Source organism: Mustela erminea, chromosome 1 (genome assembly GCF_009829155.1).
Source record: "Mustela erminea isolate mMusErm1 chromosome 1, mMusErm1.Pri, whole genome shotgun sequence".
Lineage (NCBI taxonomy): Eukaryota > Metazoa > Chordata > Mammalia > Carnivora > Mustelidae > Mustela > Mustela erminea.
The window spans coordinates 105,960,942-105,982,613 of record NC_045614.1 but is presented as its reverse complement, the minus strand read 5'-3'; the positions used below and the strand labels follow the sequence as shown (position 1 = coordinate 105,982,613).

The window sequence follows — 21,672 nt, the reverse complement described above, 5'->3', positions numbered from 1 at the left end:
GATTAACGTGGATATTATAAACACAAGACATCATGATAAGGTGCAAAATGTCAAGCTTTGACTCGACTGTGACTCGTTACATCCTAACAACTTGCTTCTGAGAACTGAACTGTGTACATTTTAGAGTCCCACAGAGACTTCACGCTAAAGGACAGGTGTTCTCGCATATTAGGAAGCATGTCTATGACTCCAATATGTGAGATGAATGGGGTTTTGTTAGTTTCAATGCTCCAGGAAGATCCCATGGTAATAATCTGAGCTGGTGTGGAGTTCAAAAGACATAAAAACAACAGTAGAAACTGCAGGTTAAAAAGTAAGTATTTCCCTTTTAAAAATGCTGTTTGAGCTCTTATTCCCTTAACTGAGGCTTGTTTCAGTGGTGGATGATGACAGGCAAAGAAGACAGTGTGGGGCAGGAGCTCACAATGGAGGAGTGAGGAAACCTGGCAAATAACCCCTCCTGCAGCCTGCTATTGTCATGACAGAAGTGAATTCACATGGGAGGCAGCCCACGTCCTCTCTCCGTGGCATGGACATCTGCACTGCTTGAACATTTTGTCAAAGGATGGGGTACCCGAGAAGGAAAACCTTAAAAGCCAAACTAGTAACCGCTTCGCCTTAGACATGATGAGAAGGTTTGGGAGAGATGGGCCAGGATGCCTTGGCCAGATGTTTTTCACCAGTTTTAAGGCACTGCCATTTGTTTTCAATGCAGAATGGAGCAACCCACAAGCTGAGGAGGGGCCAGCATGTGAAGCCTGGACCAATTTCTCACATAAACGTTGTGGTTTCATCCTTTTTATCCTTCTGTGTGTACCTTCCCAGAAAAAAATGAAAGCACCCAGATTCAAAGGCAAGTGCAAAAAGCCATTTTGAGGAAAGTATAAGGGAGGTTTGCACAGGCCTCCAAAATTACCGCTATCCCTAATGATGATGAATTTTAAGAAGCTAACTCATCATTTATGCATTCCACAACCACTCCTCGAATGTTCTGATGTATCCAGCTTAGTACTGGGCATGATAATACAAAAAGGAATGAGGTACAGTCCTTGTCCTGAAGGGCATCAACTAAAGAAACAGGTCAATCATGTTTCAAAAGATACAAATGAGAACCTGTGGATCTACGCATCTAAAACGGTACCTCAATGCCCCTGGGGTGGGGAGGATGCTTTCCCAGGAATAAGCATGCTTCAAGGATAGCAAGGGTAAAATGAACCTAACAGAGTTGAACCATACCTAATTTTTATGAATCTATGAAATATAAAAGCAAAAAGCTTCTACCCTGAAATCTTACTAAACCATCTGCCACTAGAGAAATTTTACATCATGACTTGGATCTTAAAATACTACACTGCATTCACAAATGCATTAGGTCACATGTGTGAGACAGAGCATCTGAAGTTCAAATGTTACTGTCTTTGGATGGATCAAGTAGGCACTTTGTGCAACTGTCCAAGAGTTTAAAGTCTCTCCACACTTGGCACTCCAGCTTACCCTGCGTCACTCCCACCTGAGAAGCTCCTTAGCCCAACTGGGCCATTGGGTTTCGACACTCCCAAGTCAAAACCCCATTGCTAAACATGGCTCTCCACTTCCCCAACCTGGAATATTCTCCCACCTCCTTCCTGTTTACACATGTTCTGCCCCTCCTTCGAGTTCCAACTCCCCTGCTGAAATCTTCCTTTCTGGCTTAAGTCATCCACCTGAACTACTGGAAAAAATTACCATATTGTCAGGGCATTAATTCATTAAAACTAATTTGCTGAACACTTCTCACTTATCAGGCAGAAGAGTCTCTGTTCTAGGATTAGCTTTCTATCTATCTGTACCTTTACTAGGATGTGAGTCTTCCAGGGCAAGATTGGTCTCATCCTTCATCCACTACATTTCCAAGCACAGTATTTTAAAAAGCTCCATGAGTTGTGTTGACTATGGAAGGCATGATCTAGGGAAAGGGTCCTGGGCACTGACATTTTGCAGTTGTCATAATATAAACCAAAGTTAAGACAGTAGAGAGAGTAAGGAAAGGGCTTGGAGAGAGTCTCTGAAAGATCAGGAAAACACAATGCTCACTTGGCTATGGACAAAGAAGGGAAAGAGTTCAAAATGCTCCGAGGTTCTCAGGGCTCTAAGGACCAGAGAACACAGGAGTTAGGAAGAGGAGATGTTCTGGAGGCAGGGGAGGTGCTGATGTTTCAGGGTATGGAAGGCATAGGTACATGCACCCTGGGATCAGGTAGATGTGTCAAGCTATCTCGCTGCTATGCAAACAGACGCGGGTGTGGAAAAAATTGCACTGGAATATTTAGGCCAATGACTCCTACTAGTAGTTGCCCATTCAGATGCACAGATGCACCAAGGGACATACTGGAGAACTTCAGGATCATCCTTTTTGAATAAATCTCAAGTTTTGGTGCTTTCAGACCACTGGCTGTGAATATAGACTGAAGTTACCCCACCGTGTTACAGGTGAATAAGATTTGTGAACAAAACATAAAACTTAATGTTTTATTTTTAACTACATTTCAAATATGAGTAGAGACAAAATCAGCAATGAGAGTTGAGTGGAGGTGAGGGACCTACTGAGAAAATCAAGTTTTTATTCCTTAACCTTCCCTCAAATGTAGTCTTCCATGTGATCATTTTGGGTTTTTGCTGATTTGTATCTTAGAGATGTAACACTATTTGGGGAAGTTATCTGATGCAGTGTTCCCTTTGTGCTTCCTCACCCACCCCAATCCTAGGGAGGAAGGTTCCAGTATATATCCAACATATAAAATAAGGGAGAGAAGAAGTAAGAAATGCAACTGTTTTTTAAATATCAACTCTACCTTTCAACTATTCGCATGGCACAGGCTTTCATCCTGTAAGCCTCAGCAAAAGTCACTTTTTGGGTGGCTGTTACCAGCATTCCCAAGCACTGATGGTCCCTTAATTGGTGCTCTGATAACATTTTACCCATACATCTGTTGGGATATTTATCGCTTTAAATTATGTTGAATTCTGCCCAGAGTCAGACAAGGAGCCCAGCAGTCATGAGGGTGGACGGGGAAGTAGTGGCTTACTTGATGAGCTGAGGCACACACTTGATGTTGGCTATTTTCGAGGTGAAATGGGAGGCCACAGATGCTTCCTGCTCTGACAGCGAAATGCCTGCGTGAGCCATTTTCAAAGCCTAGAATGACAAGTCCACATTACACCCAGGACTCCTCAGGCCACGTTCTAACTCTTCCAACTCCACGAGGCTATTCTTCACATTGTCGAGTTTATAACACTGTAACCTTCCAGCCCTGGGTTTGTGCTTATGCTGTTCCCCCACCTGGAGTACCCTCCCTCTCCTGATCCAGAAAGTCATCAACTGAAGAGGGACCAGCTAAACAATGACCTCAGTGTAGGAGAGTGGTGGGTGTGTTCGTGTGTGTGTGTGTGCGTGCGCGCATTGGTTGCAGGGATGTAGATGTGAAAAGAAAATGGAAGCATTCATTCAAATAGTCCATGAAAAAGATGACAGCATTTGGGTGGACATTTGTGGGGGCTGTCACAATCTTACCACTCAGCAGGCTATCTTCATGAACAAAAGGAAAAGCTATCTAATCCTCATCTTTTCCTGGGTATCCTGATCTAGCCAACCAGCTAACTGCTGGAATGAAGTACGGGACGGAAAGCATCTTCACTGGAGACAGGGACCGGATCATATACATCACAGATCACTCCAGGACATGTGTTTCCTCACTGAAATAAAGGCTAATTCATTCTCATCAAGACGAGAAGCAGCCCAGAGAGTGTACAGAACAGACAATGGCTAATTAGCAGGCCAGCAAGTTCCTAATCCTACAAGAATTTTATGAGCATAAAATGGGATTTTGTACTTCTGTAGTTCTTAGCATGCAAAGTACCTTGTTACCACAGCCAGTACATGCTAAATTCCTATTCAATAAATATTAGAATATTTGCTTCTTCCTCTTTTCTCCTTTAGTATTTGGTTTCTTTATTACATATTTAAGGACTATCTACTTTATGCTTCAGTTAATATTATGCAAGATTCTTACCCTGACTAGATAATGAATTTTAAGGAGACAGAGACTATGTCCTTTTTAACACTTACTATTTCTTTTGTACTAAATTCTACATAACTATGGAAATGGGTACTCATTTTTGAAAAGCAGACTAACAATGGCTTCTCATGAAGCATAAGGTAGAAAAATGTATAAGAGATCTTTAAGTGTGAGCAGTTTTTCCATAGCACTTTGAAGAAAATATGTAAAAAGAAAGTAAAACAACTACTCAGATCTCAAGTATCTAACAGCTTTAGAAATACAAAGCAATACTCCTCAGTTTTGTACTGAAAATTTTGTACTAAAAATATTTTCTTATTTTCAAGGTAGGCTATGGTTTCAACATATCTTCAAAACTCAGATCCAAAATATGTGCTGCCTTCTATTGTGCATGGAATGCAATCTGCTGAGAATCACTAATTTAGGCTTGCTATAGTTTGTAATAGCCAAATAGTTTGGTCTATGATTTTACTGATGGTAAGAATTTGGGGTTAAAGCCAACTTTTAAAAACTAACCTTGGGGAAGTTTAGCAGGGGAAAAATGCAGTTTATACATAATTCAAAACTTTAAACCATCTGTTTCAAATGTTTTCTTCACTAAGCCTTAATACTCTGGTTTCTCTTCAGATCGCACTAAGCCTTTACCAAGTTGTGTGACTTAAGACAAAATAAATAAATAAATAAATAAAAATGAAAATGAAACAAAGGAGAAGAAAAAGAAAGAGAATAAAGAATTCATCTCCTTGAGATTCACTTCTGTATTGGTAACATGAGCGATTTAAACCAGCTCATCGTGAAAAGTCCCTTCTGGGTCTGAACCACAGGAGTCTAAGTAGACTTTCATTGTCCTTCTTATTCTAGGAGTTGTCAGAAAACAGAAATGGCTCATCTGACTTTATGCCTCTCAGTGTCCAGCTCACACTCGGGTGTGGGGAATGTAAACAGCAGACTGATGAAGTGATTGCTGACAGAAGGGTGAAGAGACAGACCCTGGGGAACTGTGGCGTCCTCGAGAGGGACAGTAGGGAACCACCTGCATTGGTTGAAGTCATTTCTACTCACCCCACAGTCATTAGCCCCATCTCCACACATGGCCACATAGTAACTGCAAGGGAAACCATGAGAAAAATTAATACCTTAATGCCTCACTTGGATAATTTTCATCACAACCAACTTGCATGCAGCGTGTGTGTGTGTGTGTGTGTGTGTGTGTGTGTTTTGAACACATGTGGAATCAGGCTGACAGAAAATGACTGGGAGAGAAGTATTCCTAGACAAATAAGGCCATTGGGTTATCTAAATTGTTTCAATCACATAGAAAGTATAGTGATTCTGCCAAAGACATTTACCAAGATGAATATACATTGTGTAAGAAGTCCTGGGTGATTGTATCAACTAGGGCTAAGCCTTAGAGCGTGCAATCATAATCATAGCACTTTCCACACCTAACACACAGATAGAACATAATCCATCTGTGTTTTGGTGGCTGACAGCATGGAAACCTCAGAGTTTAGACACGAGGAGGAGAAACACTTTTTGGAAATGGTTGAATTGATAAAACCAGAGACATAGACACCATAATCTTGGTGCAACCTGGAGTGATATGAGATAACATGTTATACCAGTTGATGTGCAAACACAATGATTTAAATAGAAGGTAAATATAAAGCTGTTGCCAAAGAAAAGGAATTTCTGATGCAGGACATACTCTGTCTTCTCTTATAGGTTAAATAATACATTATGGGTATTGATTAATGGCAATACTATTAAAGGTTCAGAGACAATTTGCCAGAAACACACAAAATAACAAAATTAATACAGGCAAAAAATGAAGTTCTCAGAAATTTCCTTATTATTAGTTGAAACATAAGAAATATTCATTTTTTTAAGTCTAAAATGGTCAAATGTAAGCAAACTCATGAAGTTTGAACAAGCTCATGAGGTTGGCTGGGAGACATGAAGATCCCCCATGAACATTTCATGCGCTCACATGAGTGTCATGACCACACACATTTGCTGAAGTGGTTTCCTTTCTTCAGGCTTGAAGCCCATGATTAGTCTTTACATCACACAAAGAATCTTACATCTTCTAGTGTTCCCTGAATGCAGACAAGAACTTGGACAACTTTATGTGCATTGCCAGTGATAAAGACAGGAGGAGTAAGATGGGGAAATCAAGAAGAGGGTTCATTCTGAGACAGTATCTATCTTCCTGAATCGATTTTAAAGGGAATATAGCTTTTCAAAAGTAAGCATATAAATTGGTAAAATATCTTAGGCATTTGAGAAAGGTAAAATCACTTTCTTCAGCCACTATCATATAATGACCATGTAAGTAAAATAGTCATTTTAGACACGGGTTACTAACCCAGCTTCAAGGCATTATAGGAGTTGGTAGGCAGTTTCTTAAAACTTCCCTAAGAATGTTTTGACAACAAAAAATAATAGTGAAAGTCAGTCTCCTGATTTTACCTACTACTTCTTGGCAATTATGTGAAGTTTCACTATTCTCTTTTCCTTTTTACTTTCCTGAAGTCTGTAGCCCAGAAATTTTAACATTCCCAGAAAGTTATAGGTAGGTCTGGTCTCAAGAACTATTTTGTTCTGATGTGACTCGGTCATCTCTATTTTTAAAAACATAAAAAAGGACTTTTTTTTTTTTTTTTTTTTTTTTTTTTGCCTCTATACCCAAACCCCTGCCAGGACCGGATACAGTGAAAATATCACTCCACCTCCTTCCTGGAAGACCTGAAATTATTCACCTATCCTCTAAAGAACCAACCTTAAATAATTCCAGGTGACGACTCCAACACTTCCCCATTTTTCCTGTTTTAAGCTATACAAGCCCCTATTTTTTCTATTCTCCACATTCAAGCCAAGAATCTTCCTCTATGTTATGCTGTAGAGGAATGCTGTCTGGGGTAGGCAGCTTCCAAAATTGCTCTTTGCGGTTGCCACCTCTTGGTATTCATAATGTTGTTTAAGTTCCTCCTTCAGTGTGGGCTGGACCTACTGACTCGTTTCTCATGAAGAGAATACAGCAAAAGTGATGGGCTATCACTTGTAAGATGAGATTATTAAAAATGGTGATCTTTCTCTCTGTTCTCTTGCTCACTCTTGTGGAAGCTAGCCACCACACTGTGAACTGCTTTATGAAATGACCTGTGTAGCAAGGAACTGTGGATGGCTTCTGTCCAACAGCCAATAGAAAACTAGGACTCTTAGCCCCACCACACACAAGGAACTAAATCCTGCCAACAACGTGCCAGGGAGACTGGTGGCAGTCCCCTCCAACTCCAGTGCTGAGGGAGCTGCTGTCCTGGCAGACCTTTGATGGCAGTCTTTTGAGAGGCCCCGAGCCAGAAGATTCCACTCAGTACACCTGGATTTCTGACCCATAGAAATGAAAAATAATAAATAGTGTTATTCTAAACTAGTAAACTTGGAGGTAATTTGCTACACAGCAATAGATAATGAATACAGTCTCCTTTCATGCAATGATACCTACTTTAATTTCTGAAATTCTTCAACAAGACTAGATTTCTGTCCAGGCGACATTCTTGCAAAAATGGTTCCATTCACCAGAAGCTGAAGAGAAAAACAACTATTGCAATAAGATTAGGATGAGGAACACCTTTTAAGTTAAAGAACAGCCCTGAAAATCATTCCTGGCCTCTGTTCGAATATAGCCTTGGGCGGTGTGTCATTAGCGCACATGTCCGGACAGGGAGAAAGGGGACTCAGTGCTTTACTTTTCAGCTTTCACTTTCATCCCCCATCACGACTTTATGACTTTCTTCCAGGCCATTTTTCTGAAATGGGATAACCTTGAGTTAACAACTGGAAAGCAGCAGAGCATATGGGACAAAAATGCTTAAGGAAATACAGTTCTTTCTACTAAACACCATCCCCACAATTGCAGTATAGGTAGAGGAGAAACAACAAATGAGGAGTAGAGAACCAAGGTTCTGTTCTCAGCTCTGGTCCAACTAGCTGGGCAAACATTTCACAAGGGACCTAACCTCTCTGAGTCTCAGCTGCCCCATCTCCTCAAGGAGGAACTCCACTAACAGCTTTCTAGAAGCCTCTGGGGTTGAGATCCAATGGTCCTTGACTGGTAAGGCGACAGAATTTTCAAGAAACTGCTAACAGATGGTTGCTGCCCTCAGCTTGTGCTTCACACTTATCTCCTTCACACTGACAGCACAACCCTGCACAGCACTATTTTTAAATAGACACACAGAGGACAAGATAACAAATGATTTTGAAAATAAACCATGAAGCCTTTGTTTCCTGCTGCTGTAATTTAAGAATCCAGACAGGACGGGGAATAGAGCTTAGCCTGACATTGAGTTGGTGGCTTTTAGAGAGAGACTGACCCACAAAACAGGCAGCACATTTGGAACTATTTGGAGATATTCCCTGCTAGGGAGGGAGAGATGGAGGAAGCCTGAGGTTGAGCTGGCCATGGGGGTGAGGAGCTGGACCAGAGCTCAGACTCTGAAGAAGGGGTCATGTGCATATGTGGGACCAGGTAGGTCTGGGGAACTTCTGAAGGGACAAGTGCCCCTTTGGGGATGTATATTCCCCAAATCTGAGACAACCTCACTAATTATCACCTTCACTACTCTCTTCTTTTTTGACTCACTAGTTTGAGGCAAAACAAAACACTTCATTTCACCAGTACTTACTTTTGGAAGCAAGCTGTTGAAATGCTGAAATATCACTTGGTATGATTTCCCACTCATTGCAAAATGGTAACAGCTCCCTCTTGCTCCATCAGGCACTGAACTGTTCCCAATGTTAAGGTATGTTTCCTAAATTCAAAAGAGCATGGTTTTCACATGGGTTCTCAGGGAATGTTTCTGCTTTCCTATGTTTTATAGAAGGAAGTATGTTTAAGTTATGTAACAGTGGGAGGACCAGCAAATACATAACGTGTAATTGTTCATGGAACGTAGATACAGATGAAGAAGATGCTTACAATGTCCTCCCCAAATTATATGAACATATGAGACATTGACAACATAATGCTTGGGATTCTGTCCCAGGGGATAATACATGCATTATCGGTCTACTGAGGAAATCCTTCCAAGGTATCACTTAGCAATTCCAGGGAAGAACAGAAAACATTCTTCCCTTCTCTTTCTTCTCCTCTTCATGCAAACTAATTTTCTAAGATCTTTTACTATTCATTCATTCATTCACACATCATGCCCCAATATCTTTTCTGTAAAAAAGGCAGACTTCTTCTTTGGAGCCTAATTCCTTATAGCACCTGCCTTCTCCCCACCTCAGCAGGGGACACATTCCTTCACAGTGGCCAGCATCTCTTGCATACCCTAGGTGTCATTGCACCAGTTTGACTCCTTTGCTGAAACCCTTCTCTCCTGTCCTCTGTATGTCAATGTGTCCCACCTGGCTCAACCTCGAAAAAGAGCTCCCAGTGAATGCATATGTATTCATCATACCCACAGCTGATCATGCTTTTTTTTTTTTTTAAGATTTTTATTTACTCATTTGAGACAGAGAGAGAGAGAACATGAGCAGGAGGAGAGGGAGAAGCTGACTCTCCACTGAACAGGGAGCCCAATATGGGGCTTGATCCCACAACCCTGGAGATCATGACCTGAGCCGAAAGCAGATGCTTAACCATCTGAGCCACCCAGGTGCCCCGCTGATCATGCTTTTTAATGCAACATTTCTCGAGGTCTTTACATTAGTGTAGGACTCTGAGTTCAAATGGTATAAAAGGTGAGAACATTTTTTTTTTTTCATTAGAGGGATCCATCTGAGGAAAAGCATTTTTTGGGGGGAAGAAAAATATTTTGATGTACTGAATTAGGAGGCAAAGTGATAGAGCCCTCCCTTTCCATTCCCCCATGCAAAACAGCCAATGAAGGATATGCTTAAAGAATTCTACATGAGGTAAAGACAGAATTCCTTTTATTTTCACTGAAAAGCGGGAGAAGAAAAGTGTGGTGGGGAGCCAGGGAGGAGGAAAAAGCCTGAGACTGTGATGTGACTTCTCCCAGCAACAACTAAAAATTCACTAAAGGTATTACACAGGTGAATGGGTAGTGTGAATGGACTATTTGTTAAAAATTAATGCAGACTGATCTCTAAAAAAAAAAAAATTAATGAAGACTTGAGTTTTATCACACAGTGCAATTGAGGCAACATGTACTGACACAGAAGCAAGTGAGTTTGCAAGGAAATAAGCACCAGAAATCTGCAAAACATAGAGAGAGCTGCCATCTTTTACAGCCAATGCAAAGGGGTTTGAGCCAAGTAAGGGCAAAGTCACTCTGTACAGCTGTGCAGTTTGTATACTGAACAAGGCCTACTCTACACTTAACAATCCAAAGGGCTGGTCAGTCTCAAGGAAGGGAGCATTTTTATAATTTGCCATCTGAAAACCACCTCCTTGAACTCACATGTAGGCAGAGGCATTACACTTAGGGATGGGATGTCAGGCTGCAGCTCATTTTCTTCACAAAAGCATAAGAAACTTGCTATCTAGAGAAGCCCAACACCTGTTAACTTTATGTCACAGGCACAGCACAATCTAAATGCCCATGGTTCTGGGTGCAATCAGACAGACTTAAATTTTATTTCCCACTCTGCAACTTGCCAGTTGTGTGTCTTGGGTAAGCCTACCTTGCTGGGCCTCAGTTTTTTCATTTGCAAAATGAACATTTTGTCAACTGTATAAGCTAACTGTGAAAATCAAATGGGAAATATGGATGTAAATTCTTGGTTCTCAGCCACTATGGCATATCAGAATCTTGGGGAGAAAAGGGCTGCTGCAAGCTCCCAACACAGAGATTTGGATTTAATCAATAAAGCCTTGGCACTAGAAGCTTAAAAACTCTTCCAGGTGATTTCTTTGCACAGCCAGGGCTGAGACGTGCTAGTGGAAATGCTAAATGCTTTGCAAATTGCAGAACTCTGGACAGCTGTAAGGGGTTTCGACTGTGGTGACTTTTTTTTTTTTTAAAGATTTTTTTTTATTTATTTATTTGACAGAGAGAGATCACGAGTAGGCAGAGAGGCAGGCAGAGAGAGAGAGAGGAGGAAGCAGGCTCCTGCTGAGCAGAGAGCCTGATGCGGGACTCGATCCCAGGACCCCGAGATCATGACCTGAGCCGAAGGCAGCGGCTTAACCCACTGAGCCACCCAGGCGCCCCTCGACTGTGGTGACTTCTAATGGTGAGAGAAGGTTGCTGGGACCAGGGCTATATGCCATCAGGGCAGGCCACCAAGGGGCCTTCTAACATTTGCTCACATTCTTCCTCAGGCCATTCTCTTGGTTCTCGACCAGTTGCCAAGTCACAGAGGCAGGAACAAAATCTTCTGGTTCATTGGCTTCAACAAGGATCACTTGGCTTCCTCTAGGAATCATTTCAGAATTCTTTGCCACAGTAATAGCTGTTTGAAGGTTGTCACCTATATGACAAAGAGAGTTAGCTTGCTTCTGTATTAATCTCTCAGCAGCAAGAATTGAGCTCTGCCTCTTCTGGGTGTCCGTACTATATTGCTGGTGCTCTTTGGGGGCATTTCCCTTTTTCTGCCTTATTTTATAACCATTTGGCTGCATCTCTTGCCCAAGCTTGTCTGTCCCTAGTGGTGAAAAACTATGTCTGCAGCTCCCTCCCATAATAGCATCATGTCCAGAACATTGCATATTCCCAACACATGCAGGACTGAAGAAAGACATGGTTAGGCAATTTATGACAGATCTCAGGAGACTGACAGCCCTGAGTGGTTGAAGGTAACATGGGCCCACTCTGATAGCATGGGACCATCTTGGGGACCCGGATTGCTGACAAGCAGAGAACAGAACACTGAAAGCTGTGCCGCCCTTGGATTAGATCAGCATATGACTGCCTGCTCCACAGCCCGAAGGACAGTCCAATAGAGTCTTTACAACCTTTACACAGAAGTCTCACTGAGGTTCCTGGTGATCACATATCTATTCTTATGTTTAAACATTTATTATGAGCTGACTAGCATTGTGCCAAACCCAGGTAGGGAGAGGGGACATGAGACAAAGAGTATGAAGTATGGTCCCCGCCACCAAAATATATGGTCATATTAGGGCTGCTGCACTTATGCCCAGGTAATGGGAGCCCAAGATAACAAATGACAGCTAAGCATTTTTCCTTCTACCTTAGCCACCTGAACCCACTCAGCTCACATGGTCTTCTCTGATTCCTGGGATACATTGAATGTTTCAGGCCTCCAGAAACACACACCAGTAATCATCACCGTCCTGATGCGGGCTTCACTCAGTTCCTTCAAGACTGGTTTGGTTTCCTTTTTTAAGCGATTCTCCATTATAAGAAGTCCCAGAAATGTCAACTCTGACTCTGCTTTCTCTCTTTGGATTCAGGAGAAAATCAATTTTAAAGCTTATTTATGTAGTTTTGACAATTGAACTTTATTTCTTCCTTTAAAAAAATTGTTTTATTGATGTAACATATGCATATGTTTTAAAAATCGGAAAGAAAGAACCCAAAGCTTATGATGAAAACCAATAGTCCCTGTCTCCAGACACCCTCTCGCCTTCAGCTTCCCAGAGGAAAGCACGTCTATATCTTTTATCAACTTCTCCCAGTTTCAACTTCATTTTTAAAAACAATGTGCTTCTCTACAGCTCTTTTGTTGTTTTTAAAAACTTTTGTTAACCATATATACATGCCATATTAATCATATATATATTTATTTATTTCAAAGAACTTTTTTGACCTTGTAATTATTTTAGACATTGATTAAGTATGTACTGCATATGAAATACTATGGTAATAGTTGAATATGGAATCGTTCATTTCAACCTCCATCTGTAACCTCCAGAAATTACATGACATCAGCCAAACATTTGAAAAGTTTTCAGAGTTTGAAATTGGAAGCTTGGAATCTAACTGCGTCACATTCATTATGTGGGACAACTCCTCAGGAATGGAGACCTTTTAAAAAGTAAATGTGGGACCAAGATCTCTTCCCTAGTCTTGCATCATTTCTTTTTCTGTCCAGAGAGGAGTTAAGATTGAAGAAGGAGAGGGAGATTATGGTCAGTCAACCCTGGTGCTGGGTCCTGTCCCACCTCCATCTTCCACAGTATATGACAGAGCTGAGTCACAGCCTCTCAGCTTCCACAGGGTGAAGCAACTTCCCTCTCCTGCCATCTCTCTTTCTGGAGTGGTGTAGACTATACGTCTTCCATCTGCTGATTCAGTTGCCTCTCCTCCTTCCCCCACCCACCTACTTCACATCTTACAGAAACGTACAGAAATCTCTCATCTGTACTTATCGCTTGTCTAGTTTTCTTTGGTATTGTTTCTTTTCTATCATGGTGGTAGAACTGGGAGGGAGAAGAAATAAACACATGAGAAAGAGAAAGATCAGAGTTGGATGTCCTGGTGAAAAATAGAACTCAAACTTAGATGGGAACATGGTGAAGAAACTTCTCTCTGGAGTAGAGAGCAAGTTACTACATCTTCATTCAAAAGTCCATTCACCAAATAACTACTCTGTTTTAGACCAAATAGTAGGCACTTTGGTGAATACTCAGGTAATTAGATATGAGTCATGACTTAGTGACCTCAGGAGAATATTATAAAAGAAGATCTATCTAATACAGATTGTGCTAAATTCCCATCATTTAACTTCATGAGTCTCTATTACAGATTGGACTAATATTTTCTAATTACCTAGAACTAAAAGAAAGATCCAGAAATCTTCTCACCAGTTTATTCTGGTTTTGATCTCTATTTTATGACTCTTCCATCTTTCACCAATTCAGACACTTGGGCCTCTTGTTACTCTGCAACATTCTCAGCAAGATCCTGTGTCAGGGCTTGTACTGCACTTCCTATTGCCTGTAGTGCCCTTCCTCCGGATAGCCACGTGCTTTGCTCCCCTACTTTATGCATTTCTTAGTTCAAATGTCACCTCCTCAGAGGACTCACTGATCACCCCATGTAAATTGGCATTATTATCTATCTCCCTTAATTAGGATATAAGCTTCTGAGGGCAAAGATTTTGTTTTATTCACTTCTGAATTTTCAGTGTCCTGAAGAGCATCACACAGAGTCAAGCTCAATAGAAATTTGCTAAAACAATGAAAGAGGGGATTTTGAAAAAGTACTGCTTCTGTTTTCTAGTTTGCTTTTCTTTTTTTTTTCCTTAAAAAAATGAAACTCTTCTACTTCCCTTTTATGATACCATTTTTAAAAGAAGCTTTTGATTTTTCTGATTGGGAAACTTTGCTAAATATAATTTGATTGTGCTAAAACTCAAAACACTTTTCCTTTTCTCTGTTTGAAAATAGTAACTAAATTTTAAGAAGCATAATAGGGGGCTGATATTCTCTATGAAAATACGAGATGGTTGGAAATCTAGCACATTATATCATCACTTTCTTATTTTGTTATATTTATAGTAATAGCTATCTCATTAGTTACTAGTATGTGGCAACTGGGAGATGGCTATCATCCTTGTCTAAATACATCAACTTTTTTCTTCACACATAACCCTAGCTTTTGTTATTAAAATTGTTTTGTCTTGAAAAATTACAAAATCCTGTGTGTAATGGGTCTTCATGCTTGCTTAAGAATAGCTAACACCTTGAATATTAAATCTGACAGTGCCATTCATTTATTTCAAAATGATCTTTGCAATTCTATTTAGAAGATTAAAATGTCATGGTTGAAAGTCTCCTTGAAGATCATCCAATCCTACACTTTACACAGCTTAAAGAAGAGACAATGATTCCATTAGAGCAAATGGACATAGGTTGCAAATAGTTACACTGAACCAAGGATATCCACATCTTATGTATGCAAAGGTGTTAATTGAATATAAATGAGGGTCTTTCGATCAGCAACACAAAATCAAAGATAATAATGCATAGATAATTTGTTATTCAATGTTCCACAGTATTTCACTATTCCTTTGTCTTAGGCAATTCAAAAATAACCTTTAAAAACTGAGAAACATTAAGAGAAAAAAAAAAGAATCTGCAGATTATCCTCTAATGGAGATGATTTATACCCTTAATGTAATGAAGAATGCTGAATTCTATTTCATATAACTCAACTTGCACTCACTATCTCTCCAGAACTGAGGGAGGTGTACTATTGAGCCCTGGAAGAAGCCAGGTCTGAAGGATGCTGAAGGTCCGTCACAGTGCCCATTGTCTCCTTCTTTCAAGGAGATGGGACCCCAGTGAGTCAGCCACATAATGTTCCAAGGCTGAAGGAAGGTCAACTATTTTTGATGGGATGTTGGAAGGTAGGGCAGAGATAGCACACTGACGTCTGGGAGTCAGGAGATCTGGACTGCCATCCTTGTTCTACCTCTAACCGGCATTGTGACCTCAGCAAGTCTTCCCCAGTGTGGCTTAGAGTCACCTATCTCCAAATTAGGAGATTGGAGGAGATGAGTCTCCATCTCCAGGAGGCTTCCCTGTGATTTGAGCTGCCCTGTCCGTCTCCAGCATTCACTTACTTGATGCACACAGAGCCTGCTCTAGTGCTGATTTCTGAGTTCCTTACCGGGCTAAATTCTGTAATTCTGAAAGCTTCTTCATCTTCAAGTCTTTATGGGCAAGAGCAATAACACGGAAGCCTTGTACTGTATAATTCCTCAGTTTCTGTGGGAAATCCTTGGGTACTGTCAGGTGAGAGGAAAGAGGTAAATGTAATATCACATTGAAGGCTACCCAGCTCCTAAACAAGACTGGGATCCAGTCACTGTGCCTTGTTTTAACAAATCTTTTTTTTTTTTAAGATTTTATTTATTTATTTGACAGAGAGAGATCACAAGTAGGCAGAGAGGCAGGCATAGAGAGAGGGGGAAGCAAGCTCCCTGCTGAGCAGAGAGCCTGATGCGGGGCTCGATCCCAGGACCCCGAGATCATGACCTGAGCCGAAGGCAGCAGCTTAACCCACCGAGCCACCCAGGTGTCCCTGTGCCTTGTTTTAAAACTCCAGAAAATACTTTAATAGAAAAACTAAAGCTCCAACTAAAAGTCACTAACAACTTCATCAATGTGATCTTATTATTTTGACAGAAATGAACGCCAAAGCTACACTGGTCATCAACTGGGTGTCAAATCCCCTGGCTAGCTTTAATAAAGACGGCCCTCAGGACTGGGTCTACCTGGGTAAAACAAGGGAAACAGCCAATCCTCTAGACTAGAAGTCAGCAAACTACTGGCCAAACCCGGCCCATTACTTGTTTTTTAAAATAAAGTTTTACTGAAATGCAGCCATGCCCATTTGTTTACCATCTATGACTACTTTGGAGTCACAATGGCAGAGTTGAGTGGTTGAGACAATACCATGTGGCCTGCGAAACCTAAAATATTTTCTACCTGGCTCTTTGCAGAAAAGCTTGCCAATCCCTGCTTTAGATGACAGATGATACAATGCCAACATTTGTGTATTTTGGCATAATAGTCATAACTACTGTTAAAATACTTACAAAATCTTTATGGTTTGTAGAATGCCTATAAGGGTATTAGAAAGAAGCACAGCATAATGGAAGTATATTGTGGCTTAGGTAACAAAACACCTAATTTTTAGTCTCTACACTACTAGATCTCTGACCTTGGGCTTGTTAGGTCTCTCTGCTATACTTTAATTTCCCCATCCATAGAATGAGGGGATACGGAACTCTATGTCCCCATTCAGCTCAGACTTTCTGTAGTTCTAAAATGTTCCAGGAGGCGGGGATTGAAGAAGATCCTGGCTCTCTCTCTTTCTTAAAAACAGAGTCCTTATTAGCCTATGTCAAAGATCTGAGATAAGAACAATAAGAAAAACTGAAAGTTCTACCAGAAGGATGAGAGGTGAGAAGTGACAGGCTCAAACCCTCACAATAGTCATTGGCAATAGTCAATGGTTAGAATTTCAAGAAGATACTCACTTGTATCTGTGAGGGAAAAAAAATTAAACAGCGAAATATAGGACATCAGTCTGTGAAGGATAGAGTGATAGAGGTAATGAGAGCTCTGAGAAAGATCAAAGTCAGAAAAAAAGGGCCCGCTTCCAAGGTAAAAATGGCTCTAAGTAGGAGGCAGAAGTTAAAGCAATCATTTGCCGAATCTAGAATTGTGTGCACAAGTTGATGGTTATCAGCAATCATAAGGAGAATATAGATGAAAATCAGGAGAAAAAGACCAATTTTATCCAAATGAACTCATTTGAATGCAACAATATTCTTACAAATCTGGGCTGCCGCTTAGAGGGTGCATATATTTATAAGACTAAGAAACAATACAAATCAACTCAAAATCTGTCCCAGAAAGATGAAATTGCTATGAAAATGATCAATTACACTGCTCTAATACCACCTAATTTACTCCAATCACTTTTTTTGGTAAGAGATTTATCTTGTCTATATTCTCCTTCCATTGATCTGCACAAGCACTTACGTGGTGTCAGCCCCCAGAGGGGGCGGGCGGAGTACCCCAGCCGCAGGATGAGCGCAGGGTCCAGACCTGTCCCATTGGTTCCCAGTGCATGCTCCTCATTCTTGCCCTTCTGGAGACCCTTATATAGCTTCCTGTTTTGGCTCCTGATGGCTGCTTCATATGTCCTTCCCTAATACCCCATTGTGGTTAGACTTTTCTGGATGGACCGAAGTCAGATATTTACTCTCTGCCTTTCTGCCTTGAAATTCTCACCTCTGCCTTATCAGATGTATTCATTGATTCAGAGTTGTGTGTTTAATGTATTTGGATTTCTAAAATATTTTACCTCCTAAAAGAGAACAGGGTCAGTTAAATGAGTACCTGTTTCAGGCTTGCAGAACTTGGCTAGCATCTCTGGGGCACCCTTCATGTAGACATGGAAGTGATCCTCCCCGGCCATCTGAGTGACCACAGACATCCTCTGCAGACTTGAGGAGAATGGAAACTGGCGCAAGATGGCTATGGCTTCCACAGGACTCTGCGAGAGCACCAAGAAAGGGGAGCTTAAGATGCCTATAAGTGAAATTAGCAGGTGCACACCAACAGATTTGCTCTGCAGTGAACCCAGGGACATAACGAAGTGGTGTATTTGTCACAACATTGATACTTTTCTGCCTGTCTCTAAGGTGATTCCCTCATCAAATTGTCTGGTCTGCAGGGCCCTTCCCCATGGCTGCGTGGGGAAATCCTAATTATCTTCCAGGCAAACTTAACAGGTCACTTCATCTGTGATGCTTCTCTCTCTCTCAGAAACAGTATTCACTCCCACCTCTGGACCCATGTAGCTCTTTCTTCAGCTTTTATTAGGGCACTTGACACATTGTCTTGCACTTATTTGCACCTATATGGATTTTTCTACCCACCCATGTATTCCTCCAACACAGAGGCCAACACGTCTAGCTCTGAATTCACTCTGTCCTTTAGCACATAGCATAGTGCTCTAGCACACATAGGCACTCCATGAGTGTTTGTTGAATAAATTAAAGGACAGATTCATTAATAAATTAAAGGATATATTCAGGAATTCATTAATAAATTAAAGGATATATTCAGGAATAACCTATGCATACTGTTAGGAGAAGGCAAAATAATAGGAATATAAAAATACGTGAAAGTCCAGGGAAATTTACCAATTTCAAGGAGAAAAAAACCATTTGATTTAAAAAAGCAAATCATACCCAACTGGCTTTTGGTCCTGGTTTTATTACAATGTTTGAATCTGACATCCCAAATTTGCCATAGTCTGCATTGCAATCTTCCATTATCTGTTTTAAAGTGAAAACATTCATAAGATTCCTTAGAGAAAAATAAGAAGAAAGAAATACCTCTCATTTGTATAGCATTTTAATCTTTTCAAAGTTTCTTTCACATGTTTTCTCTTCTAGGCCAATTATCTGAATACCATCATTGTCAAATTTCTGTTGCATTGATTAAGATTAAGGACCTTATTGTAGAATGTCAAAAAGCCAGAAATATTGTGAGTACCATTTAAGTAGTAACTAATGGAAGAAATGTTAGCTATAGGCCAATGGCTCTTCCTAATTAGTATGTCTAGTAACTGGACAAGTGTTTAAGTAGAGATCTACCTCTAATAGAGCTGAGTACATTAGCCCTCAGATAAACATGATCTTGAGATAAACATAGGGTTATTTCTTATTCTATATTTATGTTACAAACAAATTGGTTAGCTAGAGAATTAGCAAGTTAGTTGTTAGCAAATTAGAATGCATATTTGAAAATGGTTTGTATACCTTGGATGTTACAACAGTGTAAGTTATATCATCTGAGAAACTGATATTAACAAAAAATATGGAAAAGGCCATCCATTGTACAAATCTGTTGTACAAATCAGAAAATAGGAGACTACATCTGGCCTTTTCCTCTTTCACTTACTGTTTAACCTTGGGAACATTACTCCATTTCTCCAGATCTCAAATTTCTCCTGAAAAATATTCTGATATCCTTTTTAGAGCTAAAATTCTTAGAGTCTACTAGGATGTTTCCCCTCCCCCTTACGTTTCATGAAAGTTTCCTAACCACCAAAGGATATTTAACTGGAGGCTGCTTCTCACCCAGCTTTAAACTCAGTGAATCACCTTGCACTTTCATGCTTTGTTTGGGGTGGATACCACTGTTCTTAAAGACAATTCTTCTTATAAAGCTAATACTAAAGATTTATGTTCCCATGCAAGACCCCAACTTGTAAGTAATTTGTACAAATAGATCAAAACCCCTCGATGGAGAAGAGGCACTGTCAGAACCAGGATCAAAGTCACATACAGTAAATATTGACCCTAAGAAGCTCATCGTTGTGTCAGCTCAAATGATGCTGCTAAAGACATTGTTTATAAGGATTACACCAATTACTGCCCTGTAAGATCCAGGAAAGTGATCACTGCTTTGTCTTTATGTCAAAAATTTCTCCATAACACATGCTAGAATTTTAACTTTCTGATATCAGAAATTTCCCTGCTAACTAGGTTTCTTCTTTCATTACTTTTGCTTCTAGAAAGCTGCTCTTTTCTTACTCTCCATCTTTAAATTCTCTCTTGTGAGGTGTATTTCACGTCCCTGCAATCATTTGTTTTCACCCCTTCACCATTCTGTTTAAATACTGTCCCAGTGGTGGGAGTGGCAGGGGAAGGCTCAGACTGACACCTGCAAGCTCTTCAGAGTAGTTTCTAGAAAGTCACACCCGCAGGCAAGATGCATCACTGTCAGTAGCTTTAAAATTTATTTTTTGAGGGCAGAATAATGTAATTAATTAAATAGTGAATGAATGAATGTGTGCGTTCCACTCGTGGGGCACTTTACAATGCAAGCAGCTCCTGTAGGGTCATAAGCTCAATGCTTACGACAAGTCTGTGAATGAGGCATCATTATCACAAGGGCACGCATGAAGGTAACAGACACAGTCTTGGTTCCGGTTTTAGGGTCACAGAGCTAGAAAGTGGTGGAGTTGAGAGGCCTGCCTACCATGTCATGATGGCCACCAGGACGGTTTTTGTACCCTTCAACTCTCATTCACACTCACCTCAGAAAACAGCCAGTTGGAGTGGGGGACTTCCAGTTTGGTGTCTAGACCTATACTGTCTAACACAGTAGCTACCAGCCACTTATGGCTATTGGTATTTAAATTAATTAAAGTGAATAAAATTGAAAATTCAGTTTCTCAGTTGCATAGCCACACTTCAAGTAGTAGATAGTTACATGGGGCTAGTGGCTACCATGCTAAATAGCACTGCTTTAGACTACTGTTTCTCTGAGGGTGTTAAGGAGCGTCATTGTACCATATTTTGGCCTGTCAAGATTTTGAGGTCAAGTAGGCTTGATAAACGCTGCATATCATAGTCACTCTTGAATATTCATAGTGTACCACAATATATCAAAGAAATTCCATAGTTAAGAAATCAATCTACTTTACTTTCTTAAAATAGCAGTTCCCTTAAATTATTTGATCGTGGAACACTTTCATGTTGCACTTATTAATAGAGTTCTTTTGCGTATAGATCCGGAAATTGGGGAACAGTCAGACCTTCAATCACATATTGTTATAAGTCTTCTCTGGGTTTCAACTGAAGTTAGAAAAGCTTTACCACTCCCTGTAAGAATCTCTTCAGGTTTTTCTCATTTAGTCGCACCAAGAAACTATCACCTTACCCAGGCAGTGCCCTCCAACATTTTGAGGTCCAGTGGGTCTCCCTGGATGGTCCCGTCGAGAAGGATCAGAGAGTGGCAGCTGGCCATGGCAGCACACAGCGGGCTCCATGGCAAAGTCTTGCCTGAGGCAAAGCTGTGGACTTCTTGAAAACTGATAGAGAAGATGATTAATAAGTGAAGGTCCTTAATAAAATCATTTTACACATTCTGCCCCTTAAATCTCACCAACATAGAATTTAAATAATATGTAAACCTTATGCTCAAATCCTTCCATAGCTCCCATGCCCTATGTAATAAAGTCTGAGCACTCGGATATAATCACTGAAACTTCTGTCAGATTACTTGCAGCCAGCCCCTATGGTGGGAGTGGCAGGGGAAGGCTCAGACTGACACCTGCAAGCTCTTCAGAGTAGTTTCTAGAAAGTCACACCCCCAGGCAAGAGGTCTCTGGGTCAGTGAAGTAGCAGGGATTGGAAG

The 21,672-nt window shown here is 40.6% G+C and overlaps 1 protein-coding gene across 3 annotated transcripts in view; it reads right to left on the bottom strand.

Annotated features, from left to right (window-relative positions):
• The window catches only part of ATP13A5 (ATPase 13A5), a 105,169-nt gene that overhangs the window by 26,869 nt on the left and 56,628 nt on the right, over positions 1 to 21,672 (bottom strand). For all 3 annotated transcript variants that reach the window (XM_032337717.1, XM_032337725.1, XM_032337731.1), the window contains 10 exons: positions 21,196 to 21,346; positions 18,714 to 18,800; positions 17,857 to 18,013; positions 15,614 to 15,731; positions 12,314 to 12,438; positions 11,344 to 11,504; positions 8,747 to 8,872; positions 7,564 to 7,643; positions 5,118 to 5,160; positions 3,066 to 3,175 (listed from right to left, as the gene is read on the bottom strand). In XM_032337717.1, coding sequence (XP_032193608.1) covers positions 3,066 to 3,175; positions 5,118 to 5,160; positions 7,564 to 7,643; positions 8,747 to 8,872; positions 11,344 to 11,504; positions 12,314 to 12,438; positions 15,614 to 15,731; positions 17,857 to 18,013; positions 18,714 to 18,800; positions 21,196 to 21,346 — 1,158 coding nt within the window. The remainder of the gene's footprint in view (positions 1 to 3,065; positions 3,176 to 5,117; positions 5,161 to 7,563; positions 7,644 to 8,746; positions 8,873 to 11,343; positions 11,505 to 12,313; positions 12,439 to 15,613; positions 15,732 to 17,856; positions 18,014 to 18,713; positions 18,801 to 21,195; positions 21,347 to 21,672) is intronic.